The following is a 27,133-nucleotide window of genomic DNA, read 5'->3' on the forward strand; positions in this document are numbered from 1 at the left end:
TGAACCTCGTTGTGCTGGAACAATATGATCCAATCGGTCTCTGGTCGATGAGATTTACCCAGCAGAGTTGATAACTCAAATTATAACTGCAATTAGAGTCTAAACTGTTACCTGTTGTATCATCAAAACCAATGATATTGTCTCTGTGTTAATATCGTGTCACTCAAAAGGAGGTAACTCTGAGTGTGGAGTAACGATAAAACCCTGGATTGGAATGAACACAACGTTTACTATTCCACAAGTTGTCTTTTATTAAACCAAAAGCAATTCCCTGTTACAGTAATTCTCTGATTTAACAATCTTGGAAACTCTACTCACTACTAACTAAACATGTGAAAATATACAAAAATAAAGGTCAAAAATAGATTAAAATAATAGGTAGCAAATCTCAATTCAACTCACAGTTGAATTCATCATTTTAATAATTCCTCATTTTAACCCAACTTTAACTTTAAAATTCAACACATCTAAAACAATTTTCTATCTTTCTGCCTGTCTGCTCGGATGCCAGATGTCATCTTTCTCAGGTTCTAAAGTTATTTATGTAACAGGGAGACAATCTGAGGATCCAGGTTCTGTAGAGCAGCTTCTGGTTCTGGTCCGTCTGAAATGTCCAGGAAACGAGAAAAAAATATAATGATTCATGTTTGAATTTCAACAGAAGGAAGAACAGAGTAAATCCTCTAAAGAAGATTTAGAAGTCTCTGAGCTGCTGCAGAAAGTGTTTCCATGCTCACCAAAGGGGAAGCTGGAGCAGATCAAACTTTATCTTTACTCAGTTTTATATTTTACCTTCAGAAAGAAGGATGTAAAAAGATTTGATCTAAAATCATTAAGAAAAGCTTCATCCTCTGATTCAAGAAACCATCATTTACTCACTGAGCTTTTTGCAGCAACAGATAAAAGGAGCAGAGCTGCCAAAACATTTGCAGAAAACATCTAAAATATGCTGAAAAACCTCCAGAAACTGCATCACAATGAAGCAAACATGCAGCCTGAAAACTTTAGAGTTGAGCTTTATATCAGATTTCTGGGTTACAGGCTGAAAATGAAGCACAGAGAAAAAAGATCAACTTTGCAGTTTCATCAGATTCAGATCAAAACTCCATGGAGCCACTAAATGCAGCTTAGTTTTCATTTGACCCTCATTGGTCCACAGAGACAAACAATATCAGACACTAAATGACAGACATGTTCAGATAAACAGGATCAACATCTCTAAGGTCAGAGTTCATCATCAGGATCCAGTCAGAGTCTCTTTAAAGTCAAACTGCTGCAGCTTCAACCTCTGGATCATCAGGACAGCTAAGCTTCTCTCCTCTACTAAGATCATCTCCTCCACACCCTGCAGAGAGAAGAAGGAGCAGCAGAGGAGATCAGTGAGTGTTTCAGCCTCTGGAAACAACATGAACATTTCATCTGTTCCTGAAACATCAGCTGACTAAAAAACATGGAGGCTGTCCCTGAACACATCTGGATGAAACTAGTGAGAGAAGGACACATGTCCAGATGTGCTGAGTGGACTTTAGCAGAGCTTCTGCTCTGTTGAAAGACCACATGGTGACTAAATGTAATGATGGCTGTGAAATCAGTGATTTGCAGGCTGCAGTCAGACTGATCTCAGAGCTGTGACTAAGATGAAACTGATCAGGTGTTTGCTGCTGAAATGAGAGAACAAAGAGTCTGAGATCAGATCTGATGCTCCACAGCTTGATCAATGAGGACCACTGTCTCTAGACATGGTGGAAGGCTGTCAGCTGGAATCCAGCTGCATTTCCTGGAGACATGAACACAACAACAACAGTCATCTTCACATGGACACAAAGACAGGAACACAACAAGCTGCTGGCTCCTCTGATTGGCTCATTGTTGTCTTTGTGTCCAATCAGGAAGCCTGTCACCATTCTCCTCCCACTGAGAAGCTGCAGCTTTACTGGAAACACTGGATCTTTGCTTTGGTACCAACTGGGTTCAGAACAGCTCTGCTAACAGCAGCTGGACTCACTCCAACCATCTACTTACAGAGTTTTCAGTTTGTAGTCTGGACTCTTTACAAGATCCTCCAGCTGCTGAACATCTGACTCCTTCAGGTTGTTTCCTCTCAGGTCCAGTTCTGTCAGATGGGACGGGTTGGACTTTAGCGCCGATACCAGATAATCACAGCTGATCTTTGACAAACTGCAGCTCATCAATCTGAATAAAGAATAAAAGATGTGAGCTGAAGCCACCAGGATGCAGGTTCTAATAGCCCAACAGAACCAGTTACAGAACTCTCATTAATATTAATGACAACAAGCTGCTGCTTCAATAAAGACCTGCTGACTTCAGCTCTTCAACAATCAACAATATCAGAACTTTCAATAGTTAAAACTTGTTTAGCAATTTTTACAGTCCTGGCTCTCATTTATAAACTTTGTGTGGAATCCGTACTAAAAGTGAACGCTAAGAAAAAGAAAATGGAGTATGGCAAAAATATTCAGATGAATCAAACCATGCTCAGGCACAGCAGCAGCCATTTTCCTTTCTAGATCCCAGCTGTAGTGATACATTTGGTACCAGGTTCTGGCTCAGGTTCTGCCCTCTACACGCCCAGATTCAAGCAGAAACGCTCGATGCAAAGCACCTCATGAATGTTAATGTGTAGAAAATGTGTCAGCTGATCATTTTTTCATCATGGTGACGTGGCAGCCACGGAGAAAAAGCAAAGAAACGTTGGGAAAATTTTCCAGAGAGGCGTTTTTTTTAAATGTGGAAATCAGAGGTAAAAGCTCAGATGTTGTCCACATTAAAACAAGTTGTTAATAAGCTGTTAAAATAAGTTGTTAAAAAGTAAACCACGCTGTGCTCCGTGGTGAAATTCCCCTGTGGCTGTGGGTTCAGATCCACATTCAGAGGAGAGAGGTCCCCCCCCACCCCCTCTAAAAAGGTGAGCACTGCCTGGGTGTGAGCAGAAAGCCTCCTTCTCTGCTCTCTGGGGGGTGGAGAGCTGCCTTTCAGCTCCTCACAGGGAGGTGGAGCCAATTTCCCCAGTGGGGAACAGCACAATGCATGCTGGGAGTCAGAAGCAGGATATTGGCCAGTCCTCATTATTGGCCAGGAAATCTTTGATCCCTGAAAGCGTTTCCTCAATTCTCCATCTGCACGGTCTTTCAGCAGTGCCAATGCATCCAGCCAGCAGCATTACGCACGAGTGTGTTTGACTGTTTGCAGCAATTAAAGTGATTGCTGCTCACCTGGTCACAATAATCTGTGGAACACGTCACCCTGGTGATGATTGGAGAGAGGAATGTGAAGGTAGAAAACCCAGAGAAGATGTTAACAGACTTTGATTTAAGATTTAAGATGTCTTATGGGTATTTAGATTTATCTGAAATGTCCCAGATGGATTTAAGAGTCACCAGCAGCAGAATGAATAATACTGAGGTTTTAATGCTTCTGATCAAGATGATCTCTGATTAAAGTCTGATATGGAGTGAAAGTGAACGTCTGAGAGAAATCCTCATGCAGGTTGGCTGTAATTCACCACTTCACCATCTGCATCTCCAGTTTCCTGTCTCCAAAATGAGCGTATGCCTGGGTCAGAGCTGGCATGAGGACCACACATTTTCCCCTCTAGTTCATTTTTATAGATCCTAACTTCTGGTGGAAAGTGGCGTATGCACATTTCAGGTCCATTTAGTGTCAGCAAGCTTTCTAAATGACAGCCCTGCTGACTTCAGCTCTTCACCTCTTTCAGCTCCCCCAGCAGCTCCATCAATACAAACTCAGCTTCTGCAGCCAAATTATTCAAGTTTCACAGAAAACAAACAAGTCAGCAGCAATTGTGAAGGAAATCTGAACAAATGCAGATTAATGCAGATAAATTGACTATTTTAATGATTCCACAGCCATAAAAACATGATGTCATGGAGAATATTTCATGTAAACTGACTTTAGGAGCTGAAGCTCCAAGAAGCAGAACCTGCTACTGTGACATGTTGTGTCCGAGTGTTTTAGTCAGTAAAATCCTTCCAGAGCTTCTAAAAGTGCTGAAGCATCAATCAGGGATTATAGATTTGTTCCTATCACACAGATTCCAAGAGCTGAAATTCACTTTTCTAAACTGGCTTGAATCCCCTATGAGCTTCTTCACATGAGGGGCATTTCTACACACTGGGGGTCCCAATGCTGTCCGCTTCTGACCTGAGATCAGGGCTCAGACTCAGTTACACAGAGAGACAACATTAAAAACTGGCTCCAAGTCCAGGAACAAACTCAGCAAAGATTTATTACAATACAAGATCTGAACTTTGCTTTTCAGCTCAATTACATCCACTTATTCAATTATTTTAACATCATCCTGTAGAAAATGGGGAAAAACTGACCTGATGAAGGTTTAAAGAGATTAAAAACCTTCAAATAAATTAAACATCACTATTTTATTTCTTCTCTTTTCCTCAGTTCTGGATAAAAGCTGCAACTCTAAACTGAAATTGAGCTCATTGTTTCATGTTTTTTGCTGATTATTGAATAAATGCTGACAGGAAGTTAGAAAAAGAAAGAAACGTTAAGTGGAGCAAAGCAGTGAAGAAGAAAGCAGACTTTACCATGAAGATCCTCAGTGTGGATCAGTAGAATATCAGCCAGATGTCTGCAGTTTAGTGTCAACACAACTTTCACATCACAGCAATCAGAACTAAACATGGAGTCTTACATCAATTTCTGTAGTGTGCAGAGGGGAGTCTGGAGGAAACCACAGAGCTCCTTCACTCCACAATCTTTCAGGTTGTTGTAGCTCAGGTCCAGTTCTGTCAGATGGGACGGGTTGGACTTCAGAGCAGAACCCAGATGATCACAGCTGATCTCTGACAAACTGCATTCCTCCAATCTGAATAAAGAATAAAAGATGTGAGCTGAAGCCACCAGGATGCAGGTTAAAACTGAAACATGAACAAATAAATGATCAAATGTAGAAAATGAATGTCCCTGAATGTAAAAGTGCCAGAAACATGATGAACTGATGTCTGATATGTGATCCAGTACAACTGATTTAAAGAGTTAAAGCCATCAGAACCAGAACATGTTATCATGACGTGTGAAGGTCCAGATCAAGGTGTGGTTCTCAGCAGTGGAGGCTGGTGATGAAGATGTTTTGGGGTTAGGGTTGGGGGGCACTAGAGCTTGGAGATTAGCAGCCAACAATAAACTCTCCTTGAACATAAATCCATCCATGATCACTTGCTGCTGCTGGATATTTAAGTCTGAAGGCTCTGGCTGCTCTCTTCTAGTCTGGCTCAGGGTTCTGCTAGAACAGTGGTTCTCAGAGCCACAATGTTCTAAACATGGATCATTTTACAGAGTTTCAGCTCACATTGTTCTGGATTCATCTTCAAGCTAAAGCAGTAGCCTGCATGGAGGCTTTTCTCTAAGGAAACATGGCGTCTGGTTAAAGTTCTGCTCCTTCAGTCCCTGATCACTGAACATTGGTCCATGTTCTGCTGCTGGGCTCACATGTTCTCCATCATCCTGGCTCAGTTGTTCTCAGTGGGTCTCTGTGTGTCTGGTGGCTCATTGTGAGAACTAAAACCTACCATGAGGAGACTTTCTCCACCTGCGGCCCTCAGCTGTGGATCAGCCTTCCTGAAGACCTGAGGGCAGCTCAGAGCTTTGGACTAAATAAGAATCATCTGCATTTTTCTGTACATCTTTGGAAACCAATGAAATGTGTCCTCTGCATTTAACCCGTCCCTCAGGGAGCAGTGGGCTGCCACTGGGTGGCGCCGGGGAGCATTATGGGTCTAAGGGTCTTGCTCAGGGACCCAGGGCAGGAGCCTGCGGGATTTGAACCAGCAAACTTGCAGCTTTTTCAGGACACAAGCATCCTGCTCTATCCACCAGGCCACCACTCCCCACCTATAAATAAATATAACTAAATATGATGTAGCCCTTTAATATTCACATTAATGAGTGGGCTCTGGGTTCTATCAATCTATTCAATGGTTACTTAAAGTAATATTTAGGAAAGATTATTCTCTATTATTTGGCTTTTAACACTAAACACTGAAATAATGAGGCACAGACTAAATCACAATTTGACAAGTTATAAAGTGTGAACAATACCCCCCTTCCTTTATATAGGAAACTAAAAAGGTGAATAAAACAAATGTGCTTTAGGGCCTTTAAATAAAGACAAGTAACAAGCACTTCTCTGCATACAACACCAAAATAAAAATCCTCAGGGTGTCAATCTGATATTACAGTTCAATAATATTTGCTTGAATGCTTATTAATTAAAGCTAAAGCCAGTAAAATCCAAGCTAATCCAAGCTACCAACAGAACAGCAGCTTCAGGACAAAGCTGAGCTGCTGCAACCTGCTGGTGCCGTCCATCCAACCATTTTCCAACAGGCTTATCCCTGCTGGGGTCCTGAGGGCTGCTGGTGTCTATCTGCAGCTGTCAGTGGCTGAGAGGTGGGCTTCACCTGGACAGGTAAGCAGCCTATCACAGGACAACACAGAGACAGACAGGACAACCAACCATTCATACACACTCACACCTAAGGAGGATTTAGAGAGGCCAGTTAACCTAACAGTCATGTTTTAGGACTGTGGGAGGAAGCTGGAGTACCCAGAGAGAACCCACACATGCACAGGGAGAACATGCTACCTGCTGGTTCCGTCGGTTTGATTTATTTTAGATTTTCTGTCTTTGTTCTTCTCAAACATTCATTTTTTAGATAATGCTGTTTTATTATTGTTATTTTACTTGTTTATGTGTATGAATGTCATCCTGGCACTACTCTGGAGGAACAAAAATTAAGTGTTTAATGTTCAATACTGAAAATATCAAAGGAGAAAAAAATTGACAAGGCAAAACATTTGGACAGCAGGTTGTCTGTAAAGAAAAAAATGTCAGAACTAAATTATTCATTAGAATAAGTATTAAAGTAGCAGTGAAGCTAAAACCTACGTCAGCTTCTTTACTTTACAGAATGGAGTCTCCAGGATCTCACAGAGACGCTTCATCTCAGAGTCTCCAAAGGTTCTCCCTCCTCCATAGATCTGATCTATTTCCAGGTCAGTAAGGGAGGGGTTGGACTTCAGAGCTGAGGCCACAACTTCACAGTCAGTCTGGTAGAGCCTACAACGAACTAGTCTGTGATGAGAGAAAGCATCATATCATTTGTAGTTAAATAAGACTAATAAACACCGATAAACAGACTAAAAGACGATGACTAAACAGTGATGTCATCATCAGATGAACATCTGCTCTTCACATCAATGTCCTGTTTGACCCACACAGAGAATCTCTTCAGTCTCTTCAGGTCTTGGTTCTACTGCAGAGCTGCTGTGTCTCTGCTTTGGTTAAAAGCTTCATTTAACTACAAAGATGATAAAATGGTAGATTAGTGGACAATTCAGATTTATACTCCATTCATTATTTATTCATTATTATGTATTTTATATGTGACACTTCAACTCTGAATTTTTTTTAAAGTTCCACTAACAGGAAAGTGGTCCTAATGCTTTGACATGTTAGATCCCATAAAGTAAGTGAATAGCTCCTTTATCTAGTCAGTAGTGCTGGATGAGAACATTGTGGAGCAAAGGCCTCTGGTGTTTTAAAGCCAGACTTATCAGCTCTGAGGCACTCTGAGCATTAAAGCCACTCACACCTGCAGATGGAGGCAAAGGAGAAGGCCGGCTCAGCTTCAGGTAAGCTCCACCTGCTACCAGGCTCCACTTTGGCCTCTTTTACAAGGCCATGGCTGATGTTCTGTGTGAGGGTGACCATCAGTGTTTGGCTTCTGTGTGTTATGTGTTATTGGTTCAGGGCCCAAAGCTGCAGTCTGCTATAGCAATGTGAAAGGTGCTGCTGATATCAGAACAGAGCTGGGAGAGCAACAGGCTGCTGCTGAGGGTGGGTTTACTTTTGCTCTTTTTCTGTTTGCTGCAACTTGATAAAATCACTGTTTCCTTTTAAATAGTAACTCAGTAATCAGTTATTATTTCCTGAGTTACAACCTTCAGTCAATCAGTCTAATGGTGACCATGATTAAATGATCAATCATGGATGATGATGAAATCCAACTCCACAAAATCCTCAAGTAGCTCTTAGACAGCTGCTAAAGCATCTCAGCTGAAGTCTGTAGCCTGGTGTCTTTCTGACCTCCATTAACACCACTTAGTCTGGGGGGTTGATGCGTCACCTTGTGCTTGAATTCAGGTGAACATAATTACCTTACATGTAATTTAGGTGTCCACTTTTAAGGGTCATTTTAAGGGACTTGTAACTGAAGGGGCTTCAGCTCAGACCGTCATTCCTCCTCTTCCCTCTAAAGGAGCCCTTTACACTCTTTATTGATGCATTTTTTCTCACTGTTTATTTCTGACACGCAGCGCACCAATGGGGGAAAATCCTCCCACCTCAATGATTCCTCACCGCTATCATTAAGTATAAATTATGCTGGTGCCAGACGTTACCAAATAGTGTTTTTTTCTACAGTCACTTAAGAACCAGTGAGACGCAGAGCTTCAAAAGCTGCACCTATAGTCATCAAATCTGGGGTTGCAAGGTATAAAAAGTGTTATATTTCCTGTAGATTAAGATTATTAGAGGACGCTCAAGTTACTGTTGGAAATAATAAAACATGATTATTTGGAAGTACTTCTAGACTGACAGGCAACAACGGTTAGCCCAAAACCTGCAACAGCCGTGGCAGCTGGTGCTGCCCCCTGTTGGCAGACACATGCCAGTGAAGGTGGCAGCAGAAGTGCCACTAGTAGCTGCTGCTGCCACACATTGTTTCCGGCCCTGCTGGAGAGCTGTAAAACTGGAGAAATGTGCTCTCATTTTTTGGTAGTAGTTAAAAGAAGAGCAGCAGCATTTTAGACCAGCTGCAGTCAAGCCTCTAGAGTTTTATTAAATCCAGAGTAAAGTGCAGTGTAGGGATCTAAGCAAGTTGTAATTAAAGCATAGATTAAAATCTTTAGTCAGCTGTTTTAGTTTGAAAAAGCTGGACTGGACCACAGATTTTAACTGAGCATCAAAGTTTAGATTATTCTCTAGTCTTACACTCAGGTCTGTAGCAGTCAGTGTCAGATTCTGACTTTAAGGTCAACACTGATGTTAGAGACATCAATGCACCCAGACAACATAAACTACTGAGAAGTTTAAATATAGAACAACTATTTTCCCTTTTAGTGTCATAAAGTCTGTCTTCTGCCTATTAAAGCTAAACACTGGTTTCTCATAACTGACTCCAAAGGGACGGGGTAAAGAGAGAAGAGGAAGAGGCCAAGAATGGAGCCCTGAGGCACTCTGCATTAGTGGGACTCTTTAATAGAATAAAAAGCAGTTCTCCATTCTGAAATAATTTCCCTCTGGCATTATTAAAGTATTTCTGATTCTGATTAAAAAGGAGTGTAATAATACCAGCAAAAACTTACAACTACTTTATAACTTTATTCAGTTATTATTGTACATGTGGGGTCTGTTTCATTTGATCCATTCATGCGGGTCTATATAGTAACAAAATCTATTTTACAAGAATAAAGCAGCAGCTGAATGGACTCAGAAAGGTGGAGTTTTAGTTGCAGCAGACAGAATTTCTGGAGATGAGCCAAAATCAGAGCAAACTGGATTTTCCTCAGAAATCTGGAATGGACCACAGAGCCGTTTACTTGGTGAGAAGGTGAAATGTTAAGTGAAAATGTTGTGAATAGAGATTAAACAGACGTGATTCTGCTCATATCAGGCAGTCTTGGTATGTTGGAACAATCCCAGGAGAACAGTTTTGTGTTTTTCTGTTTAACCCACTAACTGGACAGTAAGGTGTTGACACTCCTCTTTCACTTTTTAACCAAAGGAAAACATCTCCACTTCCATGTCTAGTCAGTTAAAAATGAGACAGATTTGACTGGATCCATTCTCCGCCGCTCCTCCAACCCCAAAAAATTAACATAATCTCACTCTGAACTTTCCCTAAAAGTTGAGAGGTGTGATGATAGTGGATCTAGTTAGCTGAAATCTTTCTCTTCTAACTCTGTTCCAGCTCCATAACATAGTGGAACAAGCCAAAGGGCTCCTGAGAGACACTGTAGTGTTGTTAGGCTTGGCTTGTCATGGACTGTTGCTGCTGTCCTCACAACAGGAGACTATGTGAAGCTAGAGAGCCAACAACATGAAAAAAGTTCTCCACACAAGGCTTGATGTCCTTCAATTCTCTGAGGAACCTTTATTCAGAGATCTGACCAAGATGGGAGGTCTCACTCTGATTAAATATCAGACCCAAAGCCTTTTTAACTATTGTTAGCATGGATTTACTTGGACGGATTTAAAACTATGAACTAGTTTATTATCTTATTTATGTCATTTATTCACACCATGAATTTATTGCTGTCTTTTAACAAAAGCCAGGACACTGTTCATTTGTTCTCTATTGTTCTTGATCTCAATGGTCTTTTTCCTGGTTAAATAAAACTGAAGCTGTTGTTCCTTTCCTGTTTGTTGGTGTAGGGGTGCTGGAGAGGCGGATTTAGACAGAGACAGTTCTGCACCATGAGTTCTGTCTCTGTTCTGTTTGGTGACATCCTCTGTTCTGCAGTCAGCTTTAGAAACCTGCCTGCCTTCAGACAACTGTTTGTTAACCAATGGTTGAAGTACAACCATTGGTCTTCTTGTGGGCTCACCTATGTGGCTTTACACAGTGGGGGGGGGGGGTTTCTTCAAGGGTTGAAGATGTCAGTGACAGTCGTAGACACTGGGTGACAAACATAGTTGTGGACTGTTTCAGAGAACAATGAGAGCTAACCTATTACTTAGAGGTTAGGAACTGCACAGCAGACACAACAAGGCTGTTTAACCATGCCGCTAATCTGGAGTGTTTTTCACACAATGTTTCTGATCTTCTCTGATTTATTTAGTTTTTACAAAAAAGTAATTTACAGGCCAGATTACCATCACCAGCGGACCAGAAGTGGCCCACAGACCATCAGTTCAATAGCCCTGACCTAAAGAGTGATTTTCTAAAAAGTTGAATTATGGGTAACAGCCCAATGATTGAAGAGCTGTTTAAAGTTTAAAATGTGTCTCTGAAAGATTTTATCTGTCTAAAAGATCAAAATCTCTAAATACCAAAAGCTGCAGCAGAGCTGACCTGAATGAGCTGAAGATTTAGAAATCTGATGGTTCGATCGACATTGTGGTGGCTGGGGGATTTCCTCGGGGTCGTCTCTGCTCCTTCCTTGGGGGGGGGGGGGGGTTGCAGATATCCTGTGTCGGCCCCTCCTGGGCGACCTGCTTTAGGGACCCCTTTGGGAGTCCGGGGTTACGGGTCCCCTGACGCCTGCCTCTGTGCTCGGGGAAGGTGGGTCTTTGGTTCTCCACAATCACTATCAAGCTATTTCTGGATAATCTTCACCTAAACTAGTGCACTTTCACATCTCCCACTGGTGCTGGGTCCCAGGTATTAAGTGTTCACTTATATACAGTAATCTTATAATTTATTTATTTATTTATTTATTTATGTTGTGTCACTTTATTTTTTCAAATATCACATTACACATGTCAGCTTACATATTAATATATATGATTAAGCAATGGCATCTAGGTGTAATAAGAGTGTATCTGTTGCTTAATGTCTGTTGGTTGTGCTGTTCTTTTTGTGTCTCTTTCCAGGTGATGGAGCAGACAGAGGACATTTTATCATTCTCTTCCTTTTATCTCCTCTTTCTTTCACCTCTACTCTTTTTTTTTCTTTTCTTTCACTTTTTGTTCTTCCTTTACTCTCCCATTGTCATGTCCATATAATTTGAAATTCTCCTTGCAGGAATCATAATAAAGCTAAAAAAAAAAAAAAAAAAAAAAAAGAAATCTGATGGTTGAAATAGTCCAAAGGATGAAGGAAGTAGTTAAAGGTCCAAAAACGTCCAGAACCAACTGAATAATGAAGAATAAACCGGACGGCAATAATGCTGAATCAGCATCAGTCAGTGAAGACATCTGGACTCACCGAGCCTTTCTGCTGTTCCTCACAGCTGGAACCAGTCTCCGGCGTCCTGCTTCTGATGTGTTGTACTTCTCCAGGTCCAATTCATCCAGAACCTCCTCTGACATCTGCAGCATGTAGGCCAGAGCTGAACACTGGAACAAAGAGATTTTCTCTGATCTGTTCTCTGATTTCAGGAACTGTTGGATCTCCTGATAAACTGAGAGGTCCTTCATCTCCATCAGACAGTGGAAGATGTTGATGCTTCTGTCAGGAGAGATTTTATCAGTGTTCATCTTCTTCAGGTTGTTGATGACTCTCTGGATGGTTCCTGGACTGTTCTCTGTCTGACCCAGCAGGTCTCCTAAGAGTCTCTGGTTGGACTCCACAGAGAGGCCATGAAGGAAGCGAGCAAACAGGTCCAGGTGGCCATTTTTACTTTTGAGGGATTTGTCCATGATTCTTTTCAGGAACTCATGCAGAGATGAATAATTCTTTCCTTTTCCCAGGAAGTTCTTCATCACTTCTGTGTTCCTGCTGGTGAAGCAGTGGAACATGTAGACTGCAGCCAGAAACTCCTGAATGCTCAGATGAACGAAGGAATAGACCGAGTCACCGTCCATCCCTTTCTCCTCAGTAAATATCTCAGTGAAGAACCCTAAATACAGCAGAGCATCTTTGACATCAATGCCACACTCTTTCAGGTCTGATTTATAGAAGATCAGGTTTCCTTTCAGAAGCTGCTCAAAAGCCAGTTTTCCAAGAGGCAGAACCTTTTCTATGTTCTCTGGAATCCAGAGTGTTTTTAGCTCAGGTCCTCCTTCATACTTGATCTTTTTAAGTTTGACCTGAGTCTCCAGGAAGCGGATGTACATCTCAGTCAGGGTCTTTGGCAGCTCTCCTTGGTCTCTGATCTTTAACTCATACTCCAGAACATTAGCAGTGATCCAGCAGAAGACTGGGATGTGGCACATGATGAAGAGGCTTCGTGATGTCTTGATGTGGGAGATGATCCTGCTGGCCTTTTCCTCATCTTTATCAAATCTCCTCCTGAAGTACTCCTCCTTCTGTGGGTCAGTGAACCCTCTGATCTCTGTCTCCAGGTCAATGAACTGCTTTGGGATCTTACCGGCTGCTGCAGGTCTCGTGGTTATCCACAGGAGAGCAGAGGGAAGCAGATCACCACTGATAAGGTTTGTCAGCAGAACATCTACTGAGGTGGGCTCTGTGACATCTCTCACAGTCATATTGTTGTAGAAGTCCAGAGGAAGTCGACTCTCATCCAGACCATCAAGGATGAAGACAACTTTGAACTGTTCAAAGCTGCAGATTTCTTTGGTCTCAGTGAAGAAGTGATGAACAAGTTCCACCAAGCTGAACTCTTTTTTCAGTGCATTGAGCTGTCTGAAGGTAAATGGAAATATGAACTGGATGTCCTGGTTGGTTTTGTCTTCAGCCCAGTCCAGAATGAACTTCTGTGTTAAGACTGTTTTCCCAATGCCAGCCACGCCCATTGTCATCACTGTTCTGATTGGATCTTTTCTTTCAGGTGGGAGTTCAAAGATGTTTTCTCGTCTAATTGTTGTTCCTGGTTCACTGGTTTTCTTGGATGCTGTTTCAATCTGTCTGATCTCATGTTCATCATTGACCTCTGTACTTCTTCCCTCTGTGATGTAGAGCTCTGTGTAGATCTGATCCAGAAAGGTTTTTTTTCCAGCTTTAGGAATGCTTTCATTCAGATATTGGAACTTCTTCTTCAGAAACTCTTTAAGGTCTCGTTGACACTGACCAAAAACACCTGAATAAAGACACAAGAGGAGACACAAATTATCAGAACTATTTCTGATCTTTTCAGTGGGGGTTTGCACACAAGATTTCATGAGCCTATTAAAATCCAATACTGACAGTAAATATATTGGATTTATAGGAATTTGTCATAAATCTTCTCTGCAGCAGATAGTTGTCTATCTGTTGTGTTTTGGACCAGCTGACTGTTTGCCACACTCTGACCTGCTCCACTCTACTCTGCTAATTAGTGGGAGCAGCAGCACCTGTTATTGCCCGTATTACCTTCAACAGACTTTTGGGGGGAAGATTAAAGAGATAAAATTACTAATATGAGAAAAAAGTCATAGGAGAATAAAGTAAAAAAAAAGACAAAAGTGGTAATATTATGGGAAGAATGTCATATTATGAGAATTAAGGGGGGGGGGCATTTCTAGAATAGTCACAGTTTGCATAACTATTTGAGCCTTGGAGTAATAGGGCCAGGTTAGATTCTTATAATTATTTTTATTGTATACAAGAATAAAGTCAGGAGAATGAAGCCAAAGGGACAGAAAACTTGTAATATTCCAAAAATAAAAATATTCTGAATATAAAGTATATCCTGATATTAAACTCCCTCTGATACTGTTTAAGTGACTGAATAACTGCAGATTTGCCACATTTAACATGGCGGATGCTCTGACTCACCCGCAGCATAGACAGAACCTGCCCAATGAGGCGTCTACGTATATAATATCTATGTTCATAACTACCAGGACACAGACAGAGCTCCAGGACCTACTTAGTGGATCCAGTGCACCCTCTTGGACTCTGAGAAGGTTGGTGGCTTTATTTTAGTGTTCACTAGGACTCACGGAGTCCTTCACAGGTATTAACTTGTCTAACTAACCTCTTTCCATTTCAGGGGTTCCTGCGAGTGTTCCTGGCTTTTTTCATGACTCAGACAGAACATTTATTTCTGTAATTTTTTGAAGCAGCTCATGTTTTTCAACTGAATTTTTTGGTTCTTCTGTATCAGGTATTGCAACAAGTTGTCTAAACACGGGGGTCATTACTACTACAGACCATGACAATGGAGAAATAAAATATTTATTTATGTAATATTATTGGACTCAGGCCCAATAATACTCAGGTCAACAGTGCTGGTATTATTGGACCTGAGTGCAGAATTTGACACTGTTTAATACTCCATTCTATTAGATCGCCTGGAAAACTGAGTCTTTCTGTTAACCAACTTGACTGGTTTATATCCTACATGTAGGACAGGGCCTCAATTCCTTTACCTCTATAGGGTAAGGACTCTTTAGCCAAAGCGGAGTGTCGATGGTCACTATTATAAGGGCTGTCTGAATTGTGCAGTCACCAATGAAGGAGGTAGGAAAAGTAGTCTGTATGCTTTCTCTTACACAGCAGTCCAAAGCTTCTTTCCTCCCCACAATAGAGTTGTTTATGTTGACCCAGTGATAGGTTACTGAACAGGAGCTAGGAGCTGTTATTGAGGGTATTAGGATGGAACCAGTAGGTCAGTATATTAGTTTACATCAGAGGCTCAGGTCTACTCTGCATCCCCAGAACCAAACAGTTAGAAGCAGCATTTAGTTCCTATAGTCTGAAGTACTGAAGCCCAGAGTTCCTTTAAATCAGTGGTTTTTGTTTAGGTTTTTAACCTTAATTTAAAGGAACCCACTTCTCATGTGAGCTCAATCAAGCTGCTTGCTCACTCGAGCTTGCTTCTTCTGCTTCCTTGGGGTTGTTATTTTTGGCAGTAGGTAGGTTGGTCCAGTCGGTATGCATCACTACTCGTAATTGGTTAAAGTTGTCCTTTGTGATTGCTCCGTCTCTTAAATGTGTTTTTTTTTTAAAGTCAGCCTTGTGAGCACAGCTAATTTACTATGTGTTTCATTGGGAATGTCTTGTGAGTTTTAACTAATGTTTTTGTAAAGGCCCTTCAAGACAATTAACTTTGCAGTAACAGCAGCATTACAGAACTGTGTAGCCTCACCTGGCTGAGCAGATAAGGAAAAGGGCAAACCCAGCTCCTTGGACAGTTTAGGATCTTTTAGCTGAAGATGTTGGATCATCATTTTGCAGGAGTTGTTTCCTTTGTTCCTCACAGCATCTATGGTGGAGCGGGCCTTGTCTGCTCTGGTTTGGTTCTTTTCAAGTATCTCCTCTTTCTCCAAATTATTTAAGACACCATCAGCTTCAAGGGAGTCAAGGAGCTGTTTCAGGACTGGCTCAGTAACCCTCCTCACAAACTCTTCACGAACATTGAGAAGTGTTTTCTCTGCAGGCAAACAACAGACAGAAACATCAATTCAAACTGAGAAAAATGTAATCAAGACCAATTAGACATGTAGTAGCACACGGGGATCATCACAGAGTTTATTGGGGCCTCCTTAGGTCTTAAAAACCTGTTCTTGTTCTATTACTGCTTAACAGTGAGGACCATCTGATTCTGTCTACATGTGACCAGTTGGATTCTTCCATTGAATCCATAGGATTCTTCTCTGTGGCGCTCTACACATCAAGAAGAATGCTACCTAATCTGTAAAAACAGTCTACTGTTTAATAAAAGACCATTCACAGAGTTAGAGCAGCATATTTTTCATCATTAATAGAGGAGAATAAAGGTAATCCAAGATTTCTCTTTAATACATATCCAATGGATCCATCCATTCCCTTAGCTCTTAAGCTGGGCATACACTGTACAAGTTTTTTCAGTCGTGGTACTTATATACATCTCAAACTGTGTTTGAAAAGTTCACCGCTTACGATCTGTGTTCTCACAGACTCGAACGCGATCGGAGTGCTCCCACTATACGTCCGAACGTAGACAGAAGAATACGAAGAAGAAGAAGAAGACGGAAGAAGAAGAAGACGGGAGTGTCGATGGCTACTGTAAACATTACCAGAGAGAAGCGCGCTGCTTTGGCAATATGTGCAATTTTGTGTGCAGAAAGCCCTAAAAAAGCCCTAAAAAGCCCTAAAAAGAAAAGGCGATGACGTATTTGGACAAACGTATTTGGAGGAAGACGGATGAAGAATCTACTTGTTTGCGCGTGCGGACTGCGCGAGGTTGGGGGAAAAACGGCTCGTAAACTGTTGTAGCTCTGCTTGAACAGCAGGATGCGCTCATGAAACCCTCACGACGGCCGACTGAATTTCAAACATGTTTAATTTTCAACCGACTGTCCGATTCCTAATCGGGAGGTGGTCGTGAGAAGCCAGTCGCCCCTCGTCCCCCCTGTACGATCAAGCTGAAATTCGGCCCGATTCAAAAAATGCTTACACGACTGAAGAATCCGCCCGAAAAGGGCAAAAACTCGTACAGTGTACGCCGGGCTTTAGCAGTAATAACTTTATGGGATTCTTCATCAATAAAATTGATCCAGACAATAAAGGTTTTGGGTAGGTTACTTGGGAGGGCACTGGCACCAACTACCTTTTGGAGGGGTGGTGGATTGTGCTGGACACCCCCTTTGACACTCCAAGTTTTAAACACACTTGAGAACAACATGTAACATCATGACATTTGAGCAGGCGGAGGCAGGCTTTGGGTCTTCCTCACACCTCTGTTCTCATTTTACAGCCTTGGGACCTGGAGGAGGAGCGGGCCACCTGGTCCGGGGTCTTGGCTTGCGGCAGTCGGTCGGTCCGGGTAATTGGCCAGGACTGTGGCTGGTACTTTTGCTCTCCCCTGGAATATGTGCTGGGGGGGGGGGGTAGTGTATGGAGGAGGAGGGTGTGGGGAGGTAGTATTTGTCCGGAATGAGGACCAGAGTATGGACCTGGAAGTTTGTGTTTGTTGTGGTCGTCCTCCCCGGGCCTCCCCGGGCCTCCTCAGGCCTTTGGTATTGGGTTTCCTTGGGGCCGTCTCTCCACTTCCCTAGGTTGGGAAAGGCAGATTTCCTGGGTTGGCCCCTCCTGGGCACCTTTGCTCTGGGGGTTTCTTTGGGCTCTTTGGGCATCTGGGCTTTTGCTACTACTGAGCATTTCTCCAATGGATAAACCTCACAAACAAGTTCACTCTCACCAACACATACAGGTGCTTGGATCCAGGTGCTTGTAGACTCACTTCTATCTAGAAAACTCCTGTTATTATATTCAGCTGTCACTTTCTACATGTCCTGTTGATTAATACTGTACATTTATCAGAGATTGTATCAAGGTGTTGGTTGATTGTATCTTTAATACTTTATCGGCTGGTTCTGCTGTTCTTTTTATATCTTTTTTTTCAGATGTAGAAGCGGACTGAGAATGTTGTATCGTTCTCTTCCTTTTTTTGTCCTCTTTCTTTCACCTTTTCTCCTGTTTTTCTCTTCTACCTTCTAGTTTAAATGTCCATATAACACGAAATATTCCCTGCATAAATCATAATAAAGCTTCTTGCATATATAAATCAAGCGGGGCACTACGGCGAAAGCAGAAAGGCTCTGCTTGTGAAACCAAAATCTGTTTGGTTCTTTTTGGCATAAAGACAACATTTCTTAATGCCACATTGCCAGATAGGACACTATTAAAAAATATATAATTTTTTGTTATTCACGCTGGCGGTAATGACACCCGGTCACGCCAATCGGAGGTCACTAAAGTTGGTGTTGCTTCGGTGTGTGAGTTTGCTAAAACAATGTCGGACTCTGTAATTTTCTCTGGTCCCCTGCCTGATCTGACCAGTGATGACATGTTTAGCCGCATGTCATCATTCAACCGCTGGTTGTCTAGGTGGTGTCCTGAAAACGACGTGAGCTACATTGAGAACTGGAGAACTTTCTGGGGAAAACCTGGTCTGATCCGGAGAAACGGCATCCATCCCACTTTGGATGGTGCAGCTCTTCTTTCTAGGAATCTGGCCGGATTTATTAGTTCTCCTAAATGCTGACAATCCAGGGTCCAGACCAGGAAGCAGAGCTGTAGTTTAACACATCTCTCTGCAGCTTCTGTACTGTTACCCACCCATTATCCTATTGACACGGTGTCTTTCCCACGGCCAAAACTGAGTAGATCAAAACCTGATCTAAAAGGAACAAATCATAAAAATCTAGTAAAAATCAATATAGCTCACCTTGAACCAAAAAATAAAACAATTTAGTGTGGTCTGTTAAATATAAGGTCTCTCCCTCCAAAGACTTTGTTGGTTAATGAATTGATTTCCGATTATCAGATTAATTTATTTTGTCTCACAGAAACCTGGCTACAAGAGGACTACGTTAGTATAAATCAGTCAACCCCCTCCAGTTATTTAAACTTCCATATTCCCACATCTGTGGGAAGAGGAGGAGAAGTGGCAACCATCTTTCAGTCTGATTTATTAATTAGTCCCAGGCAAATTAATAACTACAGTTCTTTTGAACATTTAGACCTCAGTTTTCCTCATCCAAACTGCAAAGCAATAAAACCTCTTCTGTTTGTTGTTTTGTATCGTCCACCAGGCCCTTATACTCAGTTTTTGGATCAGTTGTCAGACTTCTTATCTGATTTGGTGTTAAACACTGAGAAAGTTATTATAGTGGGTGATTTCAACATCCATGTTGACATAGAATGTGATAACCTTAGTGTAGCCTTTAAAACTATCCAAGATTCAATTGGTTTTGCTCAAAATGTGCATAAACTGACGCACTCTTGGCTACATACTTTAGAACTTGTGCTGACATATGGCATTGATTGTGAAGAATTAACAGTATTTCCTCACAACCCTGTCCTGTCTGATAATTTTTAAATAACATTTGCGTTTAATCTAACTGTGTTCTCCACCCCCAACAGAGGGTTTCATCAGTAGATCATCAGTAGATCATTATCGGAAAATGCTGTATCAAACTTTAAAGAGTCTGTCCGCCTTTTAATATCTTCAAAATTTCAGAAATGCTCAGGAAATAGCAGCAATGTTGTTATTTCTCATTCACAAATAGATGTCTTTGTTAACGGTGTGAATTCCTCATTGCATTCTGCATTAGATAATGTAGCTCCTTTGAAAAAGAAGGTGACTATTCACAAGAAGCTGGCTCCCTTGTTATATTCAGAGCTGCGTTCCTTCAAACACAATGTCAGGAAATTGGAGAGAAAATGGTGCTCTACACACCAAGAGGAATCCTACTTAATCTGGAAAGACAGTATATTGTTGTATAAAAAGAGCCTTTGCAGAGTTAGAGCAGCATATTTTTCATCATTAATTGAGGAGAATAAAAATAATCCTAGATTTCTCTTCAGTACAGTTGCCAAACTTACTCAGAGCCACAGCTCTGTTGATCTATCCATTCCCTTAGCTCTTAGCAGTAATGATTTTATGAAATTCTTTATATATAAAATTGACTCCATCAAAAATAAAATAATTGACATCCTCCCAAAGACGATTACCTCGTCCCTAGTAAGTGAGGCAGTGCTGAAGGAATCTATTGAACCTGCACAATGTTTGAACTGTTTAGAAGCAGTAGAGCTTTCTGAGCTATCTAAAATTTTAGTTTCATCTAAACCTTCTACCTGTATGTTAGACCCAATTCCAACCAAGTTGTTTAAGGAGATATTCCCTTTGATCAGTGGCTCTATTTTAGACATGATTAATCTATCCTTAGTAAATGGATATGTACCACAGGCTTTTAAAGTAGCTGTTATTAAACCTTTACTTAAGAAACCATCTCTTGATCAAGATGAGTTAGTAAATTACAGACCGATATCAAATATTCTTTTCTTATCTAAAATTCTTGAGAAAGTAGTTGCTAATCAACTTTGTGAACATTTACAAAGTAATGACCTACTTGAGGAGTTTCAGTCAGGCTTCAGAGCTCATCATAGCACTGAAACGGCTCTGGTGAAAGTCACTAATGATATTCTCATGGCCTCAGATAATGGACTTGTGTCTATACCTGTCCTGTTAGATCTCAGTGCTGCATATGATACAGATGATCACAATATTCTCCTACAAAGACTTGAGCATACTGTAGGGATTAAGGGGAAAGCATTAGGCTGGTTTAAATCTTATCTGTTGGACAGATTCCAATTTGTTCATGTTAATAATAAATCTTCTTCAAACTCTAAGGTCACCTGTGGAGTACCACAGGGTTCAGTCCTTGGACCAGTTCTCTTTACTATATATATGCTTCCGATTGGCAAAATTATCAGACAACATGGGATTAATTTCCACTGTTACGCCGATGACACTCAGCTATATTTATCCAAAAATCCTGATGAATCCAATCAATTACTTAAACTACAGGCATGTCTTGATGACATCAAAAGATGGGTGACTTGTATCTGCATTTAAATTCTGACAAGACAGAAGTTGTGATCTTTGGGGTGGGTCGTGGCCGAGTGGTTGGAGCAGCGCGCTGGCACTCAGAGAAGGATGCAAGTACCTGGTTCGATCCCCGGTCCCGGCACCCTGGGTCCCTGAGCAAGACCCTTAGCCCCAGACTGCTCCCGGGCGCCACACATGGCAGCCCACTGCTCTTCAAGGGTGATGGGTTAAAATCAGAGAACAAATTGTAATGTATGTTTCAATGACAATAAAGATGATATTAGTATTACTTACATCTTTGGACCAGAGTCCTCAAAAAATAAACTTCTTAACCAATCACTTAATCTGGATAGCATTAACTTGGCCTCTAGTAATAAAGTAAAAAATCTTGGTGTTATTTTTGACCAAGACATGTCATTTAAATCCCATATTAAACAGGGTTCCAGAGTTTGATTTTTATACCTCCGGAATATTGCCAAAATTAGAAACATTCTGTCCCAGGGTGATGCTGAAAAACTAGTCCATGCATTTGTTACTTCAAGGCTGGACTATTGTAATTCTTTACTATCAGGAAGTCCACAAAATGCAGTTCAAAGCCTTCAGCTGATCCAAAATGTTGCAGCAAGAGTTCTGATGAAAATCAACAAGCGGGATCATATTTCTCGAATTTTAGCTTCCCTTCATTGGCTTCCTGTTAAATCAAGAATAGAATTTAAAATTATTCTTCAAACGTATTAAGCCCTTAATAATCAAGCTCCATCATATATCAGATCTCTGATTACCCTGTATGTTCCTAACAGAGCACTTCGCTCTCAGACTGCAGGTCTGCTGGTGGTTCCTAGAGTCTCTAAAAGTAGAATGGGAGGCAGATCCTTTAGCTATCAGGCTCCTCTCCTGCTCCTCCTCCTCCTTTTTGACAAAGCTTATAGTTAGAGTGGCTCATGTTACCCTGAGCTACCTCTATAGTTATGCTGCTATAGGCTTAGGCTACTGGAGGACATCAGGGCCCATATTTCTCCTTCTACTGAGTGCTACTGTTCACCAGTTTTGCATGACTGTTGTCATTTCAGCTTTTAACTTTTGTTCTCTTTTTTCTTCAAAGTAAGTACACCTGGTCTGGCGTTCTGTTAACAGTGGCATCATCCAGGGAAGACAGATCACCCGCTACTACCATCTAATGTAGAACATTGATCCAGTAACAATGATTACTGGATCAATGTGTGCTTATGTGCTTTTTTGTCTGTCTTGTTGTGTCTCTGCTCTGTCTTCTGTAACCCCCAGTCGGTCGAGGCAGATGACCGTTCATACTGAGCCCGGTTCTGCTAGAGGTTTTCCTTCCCATTAATGGGGAGTTTTTCTTCCCACTGTCGCTTCATGCTTGCTCAGCATGAGGGATTGCTGCAAACCCATGGACAATGCAGACAACTTTCCCTGTGGCTCTACGCTTCTTCAGGAGGGAATGCTGCTTGTTGGGACTTTGATTCAATCAACTGGTTCCCTTATATAGGAATTGTTTTTACCAATCTGTATAATCTGAGCCAATCTGTATAATTGATTGAACTTGATTTTGTAAAGTGCCATGAGATGACATGTTTCATGATTTGGCGCTATATAAATAAAATTTAATTGAATATAAATACAAATAAAAATCTAATATCTCAAAATATTTTTTTTATATAACTCAGATTTGCATTGTGAATGGGTGGCAACACATACCAAATGTTGTTCTGTTAGTTAAGCTAATTTAACCTTTTTCCACGTTCTTTAACTGAGATCTGCAGTGAACCAGGATTCACTCAATCATTCTGATTATGGTTTTCAACTGTTCTATTTTGTCCTTTTGTTATTCTGTGTACATAGTTCCTTATTTTAATTTTAGTTAGTAGTTAAGTTTCACTAGCCTGGATATTCACTTACTTCTGTTAATAAATTCCTGAACTTGAAGAGAAGTTGTCAATATTTTATTCTATATATGTGCAGAGTTTGCTGGTAAAAGAACACCAGAGCTCGAATTCATCCCTTTCTACTATTGTCCTGATATCAGCTGTTTGGGCTGATATTCACCAGACAATACCTCACAGACCGAGTTATTAATTAAACATAACTTTAAACAGTTCATAATGGCAAAGCAAAACCTTTTTAACAATGTATCTGGAGGATTTGATTGAATCGACTTTATAAATGCCTTGAGATGACAGGTGTTGGGAAATGGCGCTGAACAAATAACCAAATAAAATGTAAGTAAAAATGTCTATTTCATGCGACAGACTGGTGACCTGTCCAGGGTGTACACCTTCTCCCGCCCAGTGAATGCTGGAGATAGGCACCAGCACCCCTCAGGACCCAATGAGGGATAAAGCGAGTCAGGAAATGGATGGATGGATGGATGGATGGATGGATGTCTTTTTCACTTGATCTTCTTCAAACAGAACTACATGGCTGATAGGTGATATTTTCTTTTTGTATTGGATCGTCTCAGGTGGGGAAACCCATCCTGTTATATCAGATATTATGGGGACAGAGACAGGATCTGATTAATTAATGAATCCAGGAATCAGTCAATAGATTAATGGTTCCTGATGTATTGTACTGCAAACCTGTTCCTCCCGTCACATATACAAACATGTTTAAACACAACCAAATGAAAACGGTTGTTAGTCAACTTGATGAAACCCTGTTTTAGTTTGAAAGAAATAATTTCAAATATTTCTGCTTCAGATAACTTACCTAAATTCTGCTGCTTCTCTCCCAGAGGCTCCTCCATTTTATCTCTGAAAAAAGATCTAAATTTACTCATCATGTTTTAGGATTTATTTCAAACAAATAATTTATTTTATTCTGATGAAGTTAGAATAGAAACTAAAATACTGGACAGAGAACATCCAAAACATCTGAATTACAGATGGAAATTATTCATTTAAATACTTGATATCCATGAACACACACAAAGACTCCTATAAGACCCCCAGTAAGATGGCCGGTAGCTTACACTGAAACATAAAGCAGCACAGCTGTCTGTCATTCATAAAGCTAAAACATGATCCATAAAATCAGTGCTGTAAACATTAACCACATTTTTCCTAATGTCATTAGTCATTCCTGCATATATTCCTGCATCTATTTCTTGCTGGTTGACATGAAATCCTTTGTTGCCATCTGACTGTAGGGTGATGTTTCTACCACAAGGTGGCAGCATCAGCTGAAGAATGCTCCTACAGAAGGTCTTTGGACTCCTGCTTTGGGTTTTAGTTGACTGAGGGAACCCTGTCCAGGTCCAGCAGCTTCTGCTGCTGTCCTCACTGTGGGCCTCTGATCATGATGACCAGGACCAGATAAAAATGCACAGAGGGATTTAAGGACCGTCTCCTGGCTAAGGGAGCTACATCAAGCTGAAACAGAAAGAAGTTCTGACTGTCTTTACTGAAGATGCCGTCTGGGACCAAACTGAAGAACTGCTGGAACAGTTTTAAAGAATTTTGATTTGCTGATAAACCAGTCCTGCTTGAGCTGCAGCAGAATTGACATCTGGGACAAGGACGTCCCCGTTTAGCCCATTATCTGTGAACTGCTGGATACCAGTCTGGAATGAAACCAAAGAGAAGTTTTCCTGGTACCAAAAAACAGAACCACAGACCAGCAGAAAGTCAGTGGATCCATCGGCAGACCTCCAGAACTTTGCAGCCATGAATGAGCTTGTTTACCAGCTTCAGTTCTTCCTGACCTTTACACAGACATGGCTTCAGAAGGTCCGGTTCTGATCATTCATTTTTGGGTTTGTTTGAAAGTACAATATCAAATGTTTCCAACACCTTTGCGAGATTGTCCTTTGTTAAAAAACTCAGGTCAGTTATTATTCTGGCCTTTAGTCCTTTAATAATGAATCGGATCATGATTCGAATCATTATCCCACATGTCAGCTGTTGTTTTTTAATAATATGAGGGACAGGGAAGGCTGGTATACAGTAATACATTAGTGTTCCTACCACTGGTTCCTGATAGAAAATAATAATAAAATTATGTCATAAATCAGCCATAAAACCTATATTAGAATGTAAAAAAATCATCTAATTCCAAAGTAGACATATCAGAATAAGGAGATGTGTTGGAATTTAAATGTTCTGGTTGTGCAAAATGAAAAGTCAACCTTTTCACTACACAGAAAGATGAGATGTTGATAAGGCGCCCAGACGAAGAAATCTACTGATGTCTAAAGATGGCTGAAAGGTAAAGGAACAGTTCAGCTTTTAGTGGCATGAAAACAATCTGCTGAGGCTTTATTATATGAACTGAACTCAGAGACAAACAGTCTGACTTTAACATGATTGTCAGGTTTAGCTCCTCCTTAAACACAGCTGTAGATGGAACCTCGTTCCTTCAGAGGGACCAACTTTGCATCTGACTGAAGTCCCAGAAAACCAGTCGATGAACACAACCTCTGTAGCTCCATCTTGTTGTGCCATGATATTAAAGCCATGATGAGAAATCTGATGTCAGATTGAATTCTGGCCATGTAGCTGGAGGACATCTCTAAAGGGGTTTGTTAGCAAAAGAATTTCACACTTCCAGAGAGACAGCGCTCTCCGCAGCGTGCGATCAGTGCAAAAGCTTGCTCCCACAGGACAACCCAACAGTCTTCAGTCTACCCCTGGCCAGAGATCCAGTTCTCATTCTGCTCCATCCTGGGACGCTAAAGGAGGGGCTGCCCTGCAGGAGCCATGCATGGGGCCTGGAAGAGGCCATGAGCTGAGTGAGACATGAGCCTCTCTGAAACTCAGTTCCTCCCTGACATGGGGAGAAACTGCCAGCCGATTCAAAGATAAGTCTGCTCCTTCTGGCTGCAGCCCTTGAGGGGGCTGCCACCCAGCCTTCTTCTTCTTCCTGCCTGAGACATAGAAGGAGGGAGACGGGCTTGAACCACGATGGGCCCAAAAGACGCACCCTCCAGCACCTAGGAGAAATCTCTCTTCGCCCGGGGGACATCACCGGGTGAATCAAAGTTAAGTGTGTTGTCTCAACTTCAGCGTCAGGCGCAGGAGGAAAGGAAACCAGCCATGCCAGAAACAGCTTTGTTTATTTATTCTCAGCCCTTACAGGAAAGCGGACTCCAGATGGAGCTGAAAAGCCGACACAACACCCACTTCCACATGCTAAGGGGAAAATCTGCTGAAATTGTGTTATTATTTTATTATATTAATGTTCATTTAAAGGCTTTTTTTGTTTAACTTTAGGAGTAACCAAGTTTAGCGTCTGATCGCTACCGCGACCTCTAGCACCCGGAGGTAGAATTACATAGATAAAACAAGCGCTCCTAAAAATAATAATTTTTCCGAACAAATTATTTTTTTAAATGTTATTTCCTGTAATAATGTTTTCTGTAACTTGGGATTTGCGCTGCGAATGGGTTGAAACAATTACCAAATGTTGTTTTGAATTAGTAAAGCTAATTTAACCTAATTCCATGTTCTGTTCATCAGATCTGCGGCGCACCAGGATTCACTGAATTATTCTGATGAGGATCAACCACTTTTGTTTCGTCTTTTGTTTCTTTTTGTATGTAAATAGTCCGTTAGCTCAGCTTCTTTCTATCTTCAAGTTTCACTAGCCCAGTAAAGAGGATTTATTGATTGAAATAGTGTGTAAATTAAGATAAACAGCATTACATAGTGATGTTCTCTGGATGTTCATTCTATTTCTTTTAATAAATTCCTAAACTTGAAGAGAAATTGTCACTCCTTTATTCTATGTGTCTTCAGAGTTTGCTGTTAAAAGATCGCTAGTGCTCAAATTCATCCCTTTTTAACCATTGTCCTGATTTCAGCCAAGAAGCCGATTATCACCAAACAATACTTAACAGACAGAGTTAGTTATTAAACATTACATAACTTTAAACAGTTTATATTTGCACATCAATCTGAAGCCTGAGACTGGATCAGATGTGCAGATAACGGACTTCAATTTCTGACTCCTCTGTCTGGGAAAATAAGATTCAACCTTGCAGAGTTTTCTCCTCAAACAACAGCAGAATCACAGCTGGATCGGGTTTTAATCTGTGAAGTACTGAAACCTGCTGAAGTCTTCCTCTTTTCCTCTGCAGTGAGAGAACATCAAGATCTTCATAGAGACTGAAAACAAACTGTCTCTAGAC

General features: G+C 41.1%; 1 protein-coding gene across 4 annotated transcripts in view; it reads right to left on the minus strand.

Annotated features, from left to right (window-relative positions):
- Window positions 1-1,205: 1,205 nt before the first annotated feature.
- The window catches only part of LOC118560255 (protein NLRC3-like), a 943,592-nt gene continuing 917,664 nt past the window's right edge, over window positions 1,206-27,133 (minus strand). For 2 of the 4 annotated variants that reach the window (XM_036131166.1, XM_036131164.1), the window contains exons 2-8: window positions 23,716-23,759; window positions 15,760-16,044; window positions 11,994-13,767; window positions 6,950-7,135; window positions 4,694-4,867; window positions 2,023-2,193; window positions 1,206-1,345 (exon numbers count right to left, since the gene is read on the minus strand). In XM_036131166.1, the coding sequence (XP_035987059.1) occupies window positions 1,330-1,345; window positions 2,023-2,193; window positions 4,694-4,867; window positions 6,950-7,135; window positions 11,994-13,767; window positions 15,760-16,044; window positions 23,716-23,752 (2,643 nt within the window). In that variant the 5' untranslated portion in view covers window positions 23,753-23,759 and the 3' untranslated portion in view covers window positions 1,206-1,329. Of the gene's footprint in view, window positions 1,346-1,851; window positions 2,194-4,693; window positions 4,868-6,949; window positions 7,136-11,993; window positions 13,768-15,759; window positions 16,045-23,715; window positions 23,760-27,133 lie in introns of those variants that run through there. The other 2 variants (XM_036131167.1, XM_036131168.1) reach the window with 2 other exon arrangements.

Source organism: Fundulus heteroclitus, unplaced genomic scaffold, assembly GCF_011125445.2.
Source record: "Fundulus heteroclitus isolate FHET01 unplaced genomic scaffold, MU-UCD_Fhet_4.1 scaffold_41, whole genome shotgun sequence".
Classification (NCBI taxonomy): domain Eukaryota; kingdom Metazoa; phylum Chordata; class Actinopteri; order Cyprinodontiformes; family Fundulidae; genus Fundulus; species Fundulus heteroclitus.